The sequence below is a fragment of the Mus musculus genome, chromosome 7, assembly GCF_000001635.26.
Source record: "Mus musculus strain C57BL/6J chromosome 7, GRCm38.p6 C57BL/6J".
Lineage (NCBI taxonomy): Eukaryota > Metazoa > Chordata > Mammalia > Rodentia > Muridae > Mus > Mus musculus.
In genome coordinates this window covers 90,881,552-90,896,069 of record NC_000073.6, presented here as the reverse complement: position 1 = coordinate 90,896,069, position 14,518 = coordinate 90,881,552, and the positions used below count along the sequence as shown (strand labels likewise).

At 36.7% G+C, this 14,518-nt stretch overlaps 1 protein-coding gene across 9 annotated transcripts in view; it reads right to left on the bottom strand.

Moving 5' to 3' along the window:
* Dlg2 (discs large MAGUK scaffold protein 2) overlaps positions 1-14,518 on the bottom strand; it is a 1,973,059-nt gene that overhangs the window by 1,553,177 nt on the left and 405,364 nt on the right. Inside the window, exon 1 of one of the 9 annotated variants that reach the window (XM_006507779.4) lies at positions 8,351-9,040. The exons of the other annotated variants lie outside the window; for them this stretch is intronic. Within the exon in view, the coding sequence (XP_006507842.1) occupies positions 8,351-8,380 (30 nt within the window). The 5' untranslated portion in view covers positions 8,381-9,040. Of the gene's footprint in view, positions 1-8,350; positions 9,041-14,518 lie in introns of those variants that run through there. 9 annotated transcript variants of the gene reach the window in all.

Genomic DNA, 14,518 nt, shown 5'->3' with positions numbered 1-14,518 from the left:
TTTAAGATAAATTCAGTTCTGCATGACAATTATTGTCCAACTGCTCCACAGTCAATTCTCTGCGGGACCATGGGCAAGTCAGGCCAATTTGCTTATGTCATTATGATTAGCACAAAATTAGTTATAACACATAAAGACACAGCTCTCATTTTTTCAACCCTACATTAATTCTAATGGATATTAAAATTAATTCATGAGATCCTCTTGGCCAACAACTCAATTGAGTACAACTCAGATGCACCACTGAAAGGTTTGCTGGACTACAAGGGACAGCCAGTTAAGATTCTATATCTACTATAAGTATGAGTCCTCATTACAATCACATTCACAAATTCTTGGAAGTTTTTATAGCACTGTGTTTTCACACAACCCCTCAAATGCTCCCCAATTCCAGTGTCTTTCCCCATACTCTCCTCCCTCAACCCATCTGCCTCTTGGTTTACCCTCAAAATATATTCTATTTCCTCATTCCCAGGGACATCCATGTTTATTCCCTAGACACCTCCTCCTTCCTAATCTCTCTAGGTCTATGGATTATAGCTTGGTTATCATTTACTTAGTGGCTAATATCCATGTATGAGTGAGTATATATCATATTTGTATTTATGCTCTATGTTACCTCACTCAGGATTATTTTTCTAACTCCACATATTTCCTGCAATTTTTATGATATAATTTTTAAACAACTGAGTAATATTTCACTATATAAATATATCACATATTGTTTATCTATTCTTCTATTGGAGAACATCTAAGTTGTTTCTAATTTCTGGCTATTATGAATAAAGTTCTTATAAACATGGTTGAACAACTGCCTTTATTGTTGGATAGAGCATCCTTTGAGTATGCTCTATGGTGCATAGTATGGGAAGGTACTCCATAGACTACTAAAAAGCTACCAAAAACCTGGACACCAACAAAGCCACAAAACCTTTGATCTACAATCTGTCCTGCATGCAAAATATGCTAGGACAATGGTGGCATATAACTTGTAAGGATAGACAACTAATGTTTGATTTGACATAAGGGCTACCCCATGAGAAAAAACCGTATCTAACACTGCTTGGGTAATCAAGAATGAAACACTAGATAGCCCCAGTGTAAAACCAATCACAACTGAAAAAAGAAAATATTCAATAAAATGATTTCTAATGATATTCTATACTCATAACAATTTGTTATCTAGATATTATCGGGGAGATCTCTACTGGCAGCACATGAGAGTGAGGGCAGAGACTCACAGCTGGACAATGTACAGAGAGAGTATGTGTGTAAATTGAAGGAGCCAAAGGTGAAAAAAAAGACACCAGGAGACCAAGGTCTTTTGAATGAAATAAGCAATGTGGATTTGAGCTCACAGACTGAAACAATAAGCACAGGGCCTACATGGATCTATATCAGACCTTCTGCATAGTATTTTTATGGGACATTAGCTTAGTATGGCTAATGGCTACTAAAACTTCTTGAATAGTCTTATGGCTGCTCTTGGGATCTTTTCCTTCTGTTGGGTTGTCATATCAAACTTTGATATGAAAGATTTTGCTTAATCATATTATATTATGTCATATTTGATTGTTATGTCAGAAGTCTGTTCTTTTCTAATGAAAGGCAAAAAGAGAGTGGATCCAGAGGGGAGGGGAGGTAGGAAGGAACTGGGAGGAATATATGGACGGAAAACTAAAATCAGGGTATATTGTATGAGAAAATAATCAATTCTAAAGGGAAAAAAGTTTCAAAAGCAAAATTCAAATTTTAAACTAGAATTTTCTTTTTTTCAGCAATTACACTCATCCTTTCTATGTAGACAATATTTCATATTATTTCAAATACATAAATTTATTTGTTTCCATAAAATACTCCTATGGAGTAATTACTGATAAACCTATATTATTTTCCTAATCTAATAGACTTAATAGTGATAAGAATTGAGAAGCTAAGAGTCAGAGAGAATAAACTGAATTGACTTAAGTTTACTAACACACATAGAAAACCCAATATTTGGTCTTCTGTGTCTTGACATGATGCACATTTATTTCTAAAATTGCCTTTGGTGAGACATATATAAATGCAATGAGACAGGTCTCTCAGGCAGTTGGAATCATGAGTAATCAGCTTTAAGAAAATAATATCTGCAAACATTCAGATATAATAAAGAATAAGTAATAAAAGGACACAAATGAATTCTTCTGTATGTCATGAAGTTAATGACATTTAAATTTTAGTCTCAATACATTTTTAAATACCATTGAGTCTGAAACTTTTATTTATAATTACCTCATTTAAAAATACACACTTGTCTCATAAAATTAAATTAATATGAAGTTTGTATAAAGGACAATCTCTTAAAGCTCATAATTCTTTATGGAACCTTTGACTTCTAGTCACAGAATCAAAAAGAGCCAATGCAAAATAGCATCCTGGAGGTCATTTGTCAGGAAAATGATTTGCTGAAGTTTTGTCAACAGATGATATCATTTTAGAGTGAGATTTTATTTTATTCCTAAACATTTACTGAAATAGGCTATGATTAGATAATAGACTAATTGGAAATAATTTTAAATTAAGCATCAGTTGGACCATTTTTAAAAAGCTATTGAATATCTAGATTGAAAAGGAATGTATTCCAAAGTATGGTATCAAGAATATGATCTACTGAATAATATCGATGTGATTGAACCTGGAGACAAGAAAAGGATTAGACTGGCGGGTATTAAAGAGCTAAGTTCAACCCTCTACCATGACAATTTCTTACTTGTGTAAACTGGCCTCACTTCTTTCCTGGTTGGATGAGAGTAGTGAATGAGTTTTAGTAAAACACCCAGGTCCTCTCAAGTCCCAGGCACTGCATATACAAAGTTAAGGAAAGAGGATAATATCCCTCACTTCATATAGGGTTTGTCAAGAGAGAAAGAGTGATAGGAAGAGTAGTCATACAAATAAGTCCATAATTATTTATTATGACAGGTAGAAATAAAAAAATGACTGTACACTGAAAATACATACTTTTTAGCAAAAGTGTGACACCTGAAAATTAAGTCAAATTAAGACAGGTTAACTGTTATCTGGACAGAATTAGCAAATATTCCTACAGGAACACAAATGCTATCCTTGCTTCGTGTTCATTAGTTTAATAAAGAGCAGGAAAAGTAGCGTAGATTTTAAAATACTCTCCTATCCATGCACTTTGAAAATCATTAGAAAATAAAACATAGGGCAAAGTGTGGAGAAGAAAAAAAGCAAATCAAGTTCTAATTCAAAATAAAATAGCAGTATGGTGAAAAGACCCAGATATAGCTGTCTCTTGTGAGAGACTAAGCCGGGGCCTAGCAAACACAGAAGTGGATGCTCACAGTCAGCTATGGGATGGATCACAGGGCCCCCAATGGAGGAGCTAGAGAAAGTACCCAAGGAGCTAAAGGGATCTGCAACCCTATAGGTGGAACAACAATATGAACTAAGCAGTACCCCGGAGCTCTTGACTCTAGCTGCATATGTATCAAAAGAAGGCCTAGTCGGCCATCACTGGAAAGAGAGGCCCATTGGACTTGCAAACTTTATATACCCCAGTACAGGGGATCGCCAGGGCCAGAAAATGGGAGTGGGTGGGTAGGGGAGTGGGGGGGGAGGGTATGGGGGACTTTTGGGATAGCATTGGAAATGTAAATGAGGAAAATACCTAATAAAAAAATATAAAAAAAAAGAAGAAGAAGAAGAAGTGGGACAACTGCCTTACTGCCGTAGAGTGATACCATACAGGCTTCTTCAGATTGACACTGTTGGCATGGTTTTAGATGGCTTACTTCACTGAAAGGAAAATTAAGCTATTATACTCATGGTGTGAGTATTCCAAAGCATCATGTGCTGCTAAAGGTTAATCCATTTGTTTAACTCTCAGCATCCTCCAAACAAACTTGAATGGTAGGTACTAGAGTTCTAGGAGTGAGAGAAGTACAGTTCCTTCAAAGCTTTCCTGATATCTATCCCTACCCATGCAGTAGAAAAGTCCATAGGCTTGGTCCAGTGTCCTCATACCCATTTCCACAACAACTCACACTCACCCACCTACTGCACATCACTTTACTTCCAAAACTAACAGTTTTCCCATTACACTAAATGATGTGAGAAGAGACTGTTCATTTTATTCCCACACCTTGGAGTATACAACTGCGCAGTAGATATTCAACAAACACTTGAGAAGAAAAAAAAAATGAATGGATGGATGTGCTACAGGAGAGCAGATGTAATCGTGCATCTGCATGAAGAAATAGCTTTGTCTATGAACACAGGGCCACTTAGAAAACCATTTGTTGCCTTGGTGATTTGTTTCATTTTTGCTACATAAAGCTGTGGTAAAATATAAAGTAATTATTTTAGCTTCCTGCCTAACCACAGTTGCAAAATTTTTGACTATGAGTTCATTTCCAAAAGAATGCCATGCTACATTTTCTTAGTAGAACCATAACAAATAATAATATGCTACCCTTGATAATTTATTTTAAATGTCCAGCAACAACATTTATTTATTCTTAGAAGTGAATTTATTTGTCGTTTTAATTATTGGAAGAGACTATAAGGTGACAGAGGTAGAGAGGGGCATATTACAGAGCAGATGTAGTCTTAACAACATCAATAAAACCTTCTTTTATGCTTCCCAGTTCCACTTTCCATTCTGTCATTTGAATTTCATATGCCCATTAACCTGTTAAATGTATTAAAAATTAATGGCATCATCATACCTTTGTTAATAAATCGCAGCAGAAATTTAACATAGCATATTGCAGTTTTATTTGTAGATTATTTTTAAACTTGTTTTAGTGTCTATGGTTAATGGACAACTGGGATAAAAGGAAGGCATAATCCACCTGCCTTTAAAATGGTTCATGCGCTTGAATACTGTCATTTGCAGAGAAAATACATTTTACAATAATACTAGACCAGAAATAAAGAATGAAGCACCCCAGAGACACAATAACATATATTTACTGCCATCCTTTCTACATGATATCTCTCTGGTTTCCCAATGTCACAAAGAACAGATTTACTTAGATTTCTCAAAGTTTCACTTTTCTTCTGTTATTTCAAATTCTACATGTTCTTGCATATGGTATTTGATAATTAATTCACAGTATAAAACAAGACTTGTGTGGACTACTTTATTTCATTAACTTTAGTGCAGAATACTCTGCCTGCTTCCTAGAGAAACTGTGCCCTTGGCCAATCATCAAATAGCATGCTTTTGTCTTAATAAAATCTAACATAACATTTCGATATATTGGCTATCAATAGTATTATATTTAAGTTATTCAAAGCATATTTAGGAAATCCTACTAAATAAAACATAATACATTTATTACTACATTGCATCTAATAATTCGACAATCTCATTTTCCTCACTGGTTATCTTGAAATAGAAGGATTCGTTAGCACCACCATTAGTTGTTGAATAAATTATCTTTTACCTAAATCCTTTTTAACCTTAGGCATTTCCAAAACTTCATGACATCATCTCTTAGATCTCTTTTCTCAAAGACTGATAAATGGAGTCTAATATAGATATCTTTAATGATCTACTCAAAATTTAAAGCTAGGTCCAGAATGAACATTCAGATCCAAATCTTACTCTAAAGCTCTGCTATTCTTACTTGCTATTCAGATTGTCTTTCCTGGTAGTATTGTCTGTGACAAAAGAATATAATTTTAACTGGTCAGAGATGATCAAAATAATTACTTGACCCTTTAATGAAAGTTAGCTGTCTCAGTATCTGAAAACACCTTGGGATTCTTGTGCCCAAAATATTTGTTTTGAGGTGCATGTTTGACCTACTGGCCTAGAAGATCAAGCTTCAAGCATGAGAGTGTCTGTAAATCAGTTCAAGCACAGTAGAATCTTCCAATGCTAGGTAAGCAGCTACGTGGAGCAAGATGCATGGTAGGGTTATTTTCTCAGAAGACTTTCTACAATTTTTCATCTCATTCATTCTACTCTAAAGCTTATCCTTAAGAATGCAGAGCAAAGATATGAGTGAGTTATTCTCCCAGAATCTAAGCATCTCATAGTGCCATCTGGGCCAAGACAGGAGGATGATAATGAACCAAGATGGTAGCATACAGCTAGTGAAAGAGTGTGTAGATATTCCATGGATAAAATAGAGTCTAGAAGGATCAGGAGAGATGATAATTCCAGCCTTACAGGGACTTTCTGCATAAGAAAGTGGATTAGCAGGTAGACTTGATGAAGTTTTGAAAAGGAGGTTGGGTTGAACTGAGACATATTTAAAACTTCTATCTTGTTGGCATGTTTTCTGCAGAGGGATCTTAGGAAGAGCAGAGCAAGAGCGTCCCTGGTACCTGGCCATGTGGAACAAGGGCATCCATAATATATGGGCACTTGGGGGGGGGAGTATTAAAGTTTAGGGGGTAGTAGGTTAAATGGGTCAGATTTGTAGTCTAAAGTCTACCAGACAGTCTTAATCATAATCTTTTATGCCAGTTTACCAAGTTAACAGTGTAGTACAACTTTGTTTCAATATGTTTGTCATTTAAAGATAATGGAAATGGCACTTAAGAATGAACTTGATAATTTAATATCAAATATAACTCATAAAATTAATGAAATTGTTCAAGGATTTATCCTGTTGAATAACATAATGCGCATGGTGAATGAAAATATGGTAATACTGATATTTGTGACTTTTACTACATTTAAGACAAATTAAAATCTTAGCTTTGTTCCAGTACCTATGGCCATCAATACCTTGGTAACTGAATATAGGTCACATATTTTCTTTTATGTTATGTTATCTAAATTGAATCTTAGTGTTAAACTACCTCTTCCACTGCAAAAGCTATCCAGTTTTGATCTGTAATTGACATCTGTTTCCTAAGTTTTCCAATGGATATTTATTGTGTTTAACAGCATCTGAAATCATTGATAATTAATATTTATGAAAGGCATGTTGGTGATATTTAATAATATTCTTTCATGAAAAATAACTCCGAGTTCCACACTTTAGGATAAACACACTTAAATACACATGTTTGTCTCCTTCCTAGATTCCATAAGGGCATACATTTTCTGGTTCTCTCCTTCATTTTAGTTTGCTTGCTGTTGTTTGTTTGTTTGTTTTTATCTGACTTTACAGTAAAAACAAAATGAAACACTGTGCAATGTAAGTAAAATAAATCTTCACATGATCTGGAAGTCTGTCAACTTCTCCAACTAGATGTTTTCAAACATTAAATCTACTACTATCAACCTAATCTTCCATGAGATAATACTTTTAGGATAGATGCCTAAGAATTTGTAGAAGATCAAGCTTCAAGTTTGAGAGGGTCTGTAAAGGAGAAAATATTTAATATGACACATTGTAGAAGTTCACCAGCGGCTTCAAAATTTACTAGGACTAGCAGACTAGCATTGGAGATCTACACTTACTGAGTTTTTCATACTAGAGTATTTATTTTTTCATATTAATGGTGTCTAATCAATGTGACAAACTAAAAGAAATGGCTAATGCTAACTTGTGGTATGCCCTCATGCATAATAAAAAATAAGCCAATGAGTGTCTTTTAATTAGTGTTTTATAAATAAACATAACTTTTTCCAATAACTAGTGATTATGGAATTTAAGTGCATTTAATATGCTATTTAGAATTGATGACAGAATAAAATCAATTTAGAAGTTTTAATTTTCTGTAAATAACTCCACGAAAAGGGTTATTTTGTTCCATTTTCACTTCTGTATCTCACTGTACAAATAATTTATTTGATTATAGTCAAAACAGACTCAATCAAAGATTAAATATTGTACTTTTTTTGTTTTACCTCAGGCCTTTTTTCTTTTCTTTAAAAGAAATCACCAAAATGCAGAATATCAGAATTCTCCAATCAGGAACAATATGTCAAGCCACGGTAAAGCTGATTGGCTTCTTCAAGCATAGGAGACACGGTTTTTAAATGAAAAGCTAATTAGCCCACCTAGAAAGACCCAGATATGGTATGGTAAAACGATGTGTGAGCTGCACTACTATGAGAGATGTTTCAATTACCAGCTATAAATAGATGAAAAAGCAAAACCTACCACTAAAGAAAAGAAAAGAAAAAAAAAACCAACAGACACATTTGCCTTTCATTTGCACAAACACACAATGTCACTTTAAGAAGTTGAAATCACAGAAAGACAAGACCCTCACACCCTCTTAGGGAACAACATGCCCAGCAAAGTAAATTACACTAATCATTTTATCTTATGGACTGACAGCATCTAGCAGAGCTGTTTAATTACAGGACCGGAATAATAATAGATTTAAAAAAAAATGCTGCACGAAACAGCTGTGTTTCCTAGCCTACCTTTGTGGTGACAATGCACAGGCAATCCATCCTGGATCCCTACACAGGACTCAGTGCATGGAAATCACACCAGCAAACCAGCAAAGGTGAGGAAAAGCCTTTGGGTAAATAGCACACTGAGAGAAGCAGAGTCTGGATTCTGCACAGAAGGCTTTCCCAAGGGGGGCCCCTCATGGGAAACTCGAGCCCTCCATACAGCTCAATGCAAGCAGGATTCTCCTAGGCACGGGAAAATCCCCCAGGAATCAGATCCGGCAAAACTTCCTGGTGGCTTGCTGGGCTCCAAGGCTGCATCATCTCTTAGCGGATTCCGAGAAGGGCAGCAGGGCTGACGCGAGTGCCCGGCACTGCTCTATCCTGGAGATGAGTGTTAGACCAAGCGCCCGCCCGAGAATCACACTTCAGCTCTCGCTCTTGTTTCTGAATTCTGATCTGCTGCTCCGCTCTACTCATAAGATTTCCTTTGCCAAAGTACCCCCCTTTTGCTGCCTTCTCTTTACTGCTAACAACTCTGAGTAAGCACAACACAATAAAACTACCCGGCCCATCTATCAAAGGACTGTCGTTCGGCTGCCAGAACAGCGGCTTTGGGTAATAAAAAGCTATTTATTATGAGCTTGATTCCCGGGAGCCTCAATGACTAGAAGGATGTGAAGGAAAGCAATGGTGCACGCGGTGCTGCATACATCACAGTTGAATTCACTTGCGATTACAAGGGCGGCTGCTTACAAATGACTAACAGCTGGATAAGGAAAAGCTGGCCAGGTACAGAAAGAGGCTGCAGATTTTGACGCTTGACTTGGAAAAACATTCAATTTCCCCTTCCACTTGCGCAGCCATACGTGTGGTCTACCGCATACACCAGTAAGCAAACGACGGAGTATTTGAACAAGAAAGTATATTATAAAATCGAGGTGGGAGGAAGCTTCAATGTGTTTACCAAAAGTTCTACATTGCGAGAAAAGGGGAGAGAGAGAGAGAGAGAAATGAGCTTGTTCCCAAACTTTTCTCTCCTGCCTGGTTGTCTACAGGCACTTATTACGTGGGCGGAGCTTTGTGCGCCCTTCTGCAGCATTTTAACAACCAAATGATTAACCCTCCCCTTCCCGCAAGTACCCCCCTTTCTCCTAGTGAAGCTGCTTGGGGTACTTGACAAGCATCACTCTCTGGATAATTTACTCCACTCCACCCCCATCCCCATCCCCACCCCCTGGGAAGAAACCACCTAAGGCAGGGGAGCTCAGAGAAATGGGGTAAGGGCTCCAAGGGTGGGAGGAGGCAGACAGAGAGGAGACAGCAAAGAGCAAGCTGGACTCAAAAAGAGGAAGAAAGTATTTGGTGGATCAGTAAGAATGGTACACACACACACACACACACACACACACACACACACACACACACACACCTTTCACTAGAAACAAAACTAGTCACCTGGACCTCCAGCCACATTGAAAAGAAATGTCTAGAGACCCATACATTTCAACTTACTGGTCAAGATATTTTGCGTCTTTATCCCTCATTACCAACCCTCTTTTTTTTTTTTTTTAACAAGGTGCACTTCAATAAGAGTCTTAAGACTTCTTCCTACCTTTCATGAATTATTCAAGTTCAAACCTCAATAACCTCCCAATTGCTAAATAGATGAATGTGTCAGGAACTGACATGTCATTATTCTCTCAAAATGGGAGTGCGCTTTTAAAGATTCTTTTTCCTTAGTTCATAGCAAATCAGATATGTGTTAGGGGTGGGGGGTGGGGGGAGGGATGAAAAGAAACACCTGACTTTCAATTCAATATAACCTTTTAAAGTGACTCAAAAGTATTTTATGGTTAGAAATAATTTTCTCTGAACTCTTACCCTACAGGTATAATAAACTTCAGATGATTTCCACATTAAGCAATACAAATAAAACCTATTCTGTGGTCTATTCAATTGGGTAACTATCTTACAGTTCAATGATATGAAAAGGTTACAGGAGCATCATTTTACATCTCGATCTCCTCGTTTGCTAGCTCCTTTCAGTGGTTAATTTAGCTTCATATGCCCTAAGCTTATCCTCGAGGAGGAAAGCATGTCCTTGAGCATCCCTGGGTACCAGAGCGCTTCCCCAGTGCAGGTGGATCACCTAATATGTATGTAATTCTGATTGTCATTCATGTTGGAAACAGTCAGCTTTGCTTCCCCTAGCGCTTTAAGGATGACAAAAGACACGTTTTAACAAATTTCCAAAGAACTGTGTAGCTAACTTCCATGCTAACAATAAAGATCATGTCTCTTAATTTTTTTAAGTCCATGGCTTTCTTCATCATATTAGACTAGAGGTAGCCAGAAGTTTGAAAGAGAATGTGGAAGAAAGGTAGCTTGGAAGTGCATGCAGTCTGCCAAAAGAGGGAGGTGGGGAGGGAATTGGGGAAAACTGGTAAGGGAGCCCAATGAGTCTTTTGTCTTCTGACTGTGGTGGACCTCGATGAAAATACTTTCTGAACTGCAAGATTCTGAAAATATGAAAGGCAACTAGTCTAACATCAGTCTGGGCATTCTGTAGGCACTTCCAAGTCACTCATTAAGGCACAGTTAGTGGGAGGGCTGATAGATTTATGCCTCTATCATTTATTAAATTGAGCTGTTTATGGTTAGTTTTCATACTTGGTTTTTATTCTATCTTCCTATCATCTGGTCTAGGCATGTCCATTCAAAAAATATACCTAAGAAATTACTGATGTGTAGACTCACAGTGAACAAAAGCAAGCAAGTCAAAGCCTGCAGTCCTGTTAGTGTAAGGATTTGAGAAGTTATCTTGGACTCGTAAAGCAGAGGCATTTAACCCAGAAATCAGGAAGGCTTTCTGGAAAGGAGCCCAGGAAACTTAACTAGGAGTTGGAAGGAAAAAGAATCCTATGTCCTCTGTTATATTTGAAAAAGGTATGGATCAATAACGTTGTACAGCCTTATACAATCAGCTTCATAAACACATCCAGTGGGATTCTATTAGAGTTGTTTAGAGCAGTCATTTTACAAACTGAACATCCTGTCTCTGCTTGGGAAAAAAATACAGTATTGTTTATATAATGTTAATTTAGTACAAATATATCACATGCTTTACAAAGTATGCAGGTGATATATTCACTAGTTTGTATTCAGAACAGATGATTAATTTTATAAAGTCTGTATCATGATGGTCTGAATAAATACATCATGTTCTTATTTTATTTTGTGTATCTGAGTATGAGTGTTTTGCCTGCATGTATATCTATGTACCATGGGCCTGAGGTGTTCTGGAAGCCAGAAGAGGGAGTCAGATCTCTTGTAACTGGGGTTACAGATGGTTGTGAGTTACCATGTGGATGCTGGAAGTCTAACCATCTGGTTCTTTGGAAGAACTGCCAATGGTCTGAACCACTGATAATCTCTCCCGCCACCATAACATTTGAAAGCCTGGTCCCAGTTAGGATTCACTCTGTTTACTCCTAACCTTCCATTGATTCTTCTCATATATAAAGATGATAGATAATTCACTGATTTGCCTCAAGGGAAAAACTCTTTTTAAATGTAACAAGGCATTGGCTAGAAGCATTTTTCTGCTATAGACATAGCACTCCGTTGAGCCTGTGATTTCACAAGAAGTGTTGGCAAGGTATACAGCTATATCCTGCAAACTGCTTTACTTGACATTCCTTAAGGTTGATATCATGCCAGGGATATATTGATTCATAGTTTGATATTAGGATATTACTATTAGAAATTACTTCCACTAAAAACCTATACTTTCACCACCAAAACACGTAATTTTTATTTCATTGTCTCAAACACGTTTAAGAAACAATAAAAGCAAAATATATTCATAGTCTATTGTATTAGAAACAAAGCAGTCTAAGGGGCAGATTTAAAAAATATTGCTAGTACCTAGCATAGTCCTTGACTTACAAGAAATACTACCACCACCACCACTACCACCACCCCTGGGTGTGGAGGAAAAGCATAGTTATTCTGTTAAAGAGGTGGGCAGCTCCAGATACACTGTCCAACCTTGTCCATATGTGAGCCATACACAGATAAAGTATGAATATATTACATATAATATATAATAATTATATATACATACACACGTGTACTCATATAAATGTAAGAAAGAAATAGGTTGGCAAATGTAGTAAAAGTATTTGGAAAAAGCAACATTTCCACTGGAAAGTGTTTTCTAACCTTATCCAGCATAGCTTGCAATGGTCATGGATGATGAAGACAACTGTAATGGGGAACTATGGAAGAAGACATTGTGCCCTTGTAATGGGACCATACTAACAGATACACTTTAAATGATATCAGTAAAGTGGATTTTATCTTAAGTACTATGGCAGATATTTGATAAATATAATATCTAGTAATGAGAACAAGCCTTCCAAAAGGGATTTTAATCTCCATTTTATGATACAGAATATCTGAGTATGTATAACCCACCCTAGGTGACAGAGAATCCAAATGACTCCAACACAGAGTTGTGCTCTTTGCATTTTGTCATATCTCAAATGCTTAGGCAGCCCCTGCCTCCCTAGGCATAACCTAGTAGTGTGGAACAGATACTCAATGGCCTTCTTCAGCCCCTCATACCCTGGATTCAACGCAGACTAATAACCTGGGATCACACTATAAAAATAGGTGTGCCTCTGGCTTCCACACTGAAGCCTTTTATACTTTCTAAGGGACCTTGGAGTGATGCAGGAAGGAATGAACTCCACAGTTGAAAGATTAGCTCCAATGCAAATAGCAGAATCAATTCACCCACCTGGGTTCCCATCCCTGTCCGTTCCTCGTGTACCCAGGACAGCAGGCACACAAATGACATCTGCAAAGCTTGTTAGCTTAGTAAAATAAATAGACTGCAGGCAGGTCATGGCAAAATGCCTGCCCTCATTTCCAAAGTCTCCAGAGGCAGGTAGAAAATTAGGATCAACTGGAGAAGAACTGAGTCTTCCAATGAGTGTCTATTATGAACAACAACAACAACAACAAAAAAAAAAATCAGTACAATATTGGATCCCAAAAAGAATTAAACAATAATATAAAACAGAATGCTATGCACATTCTATTCAAGTCAATTGTGAACCTATGTAAAAAGAAATATAAAAAACAAGTTTATTACAAACAATAATTATAACAAAAATACAGAAAGTGGAGATTTTAGCATTCCACTTGAAATGATGACACTATGAGACCAGTTTGCTTACATATGTGACTTGGAACCGAGTTAATCAATAACCATATGGTTTGTAGGTCTCTTTTTAGCAAAATCTTAACGACTTATGAAAATTCAAAATTTCAATAATCACAAATGGTCTAACAATGCAGGTGGAAACATTCAACTAAATTACATATCTCCAACAAATTACAAGTTCTTATAAACCTTGCTGAATATTAAGCACATTCTTTGTGAGGCTCAAGTTCTCTTATTGTTATACAATACTATGCATTGACTGGAGGGATTCCAAATATCTAAATAATGGCAAGCAAGCCACAAATCTCAAAAGGCTGTATCATCTGCAAAGCAATTTTACTTCTAAGTTCATATAAATAACCTCCAAAGCATTGCTAAAGGCCCTTCCCACTCCCCACCTTCACACATCCTAATCAGACTATTCTATTATCTGTTCAGCATATAAAGTATTGCAAAGCCTTTAATCTGCTGTTACTTCTGCCAAAAACTGTCTCACTGCATCCTCATATACCTGGCTCCTTGTCATACAGGTCTCTGTACATATGTTACCATCTAAATAAGAGCATCTCAAACTGCCCTCTCTAATTAAATTCCATTCCTTCCTATCCCTCATCATTCCATGATGCCAGTTTGTTTCCTTCATATCAAGGATCACATTTTAAAATTATTCCCTACATTCCTGTTAGTGTCTCACTCTTACAAAGTGTATTGTAAAAGCAAGAACCTTCACCCGTATTTAGAACACAGCATGCTATCTAGATAATTTTTGAATGGATGGACAAAATGCATCAGAGAGAAGCTTTTTATTTTAATGTAAATCCAGAATCAGTAAATTCACATGGTTTCATATTTTTTATTTCTAAGGGTAATATAATCTCCATCTTATGAAACAGAGTGTCCCTGAGTATATATAACTCACCCTAGGTGACAGAGAATCTAGGAAAGTGGTTAGATTGTTA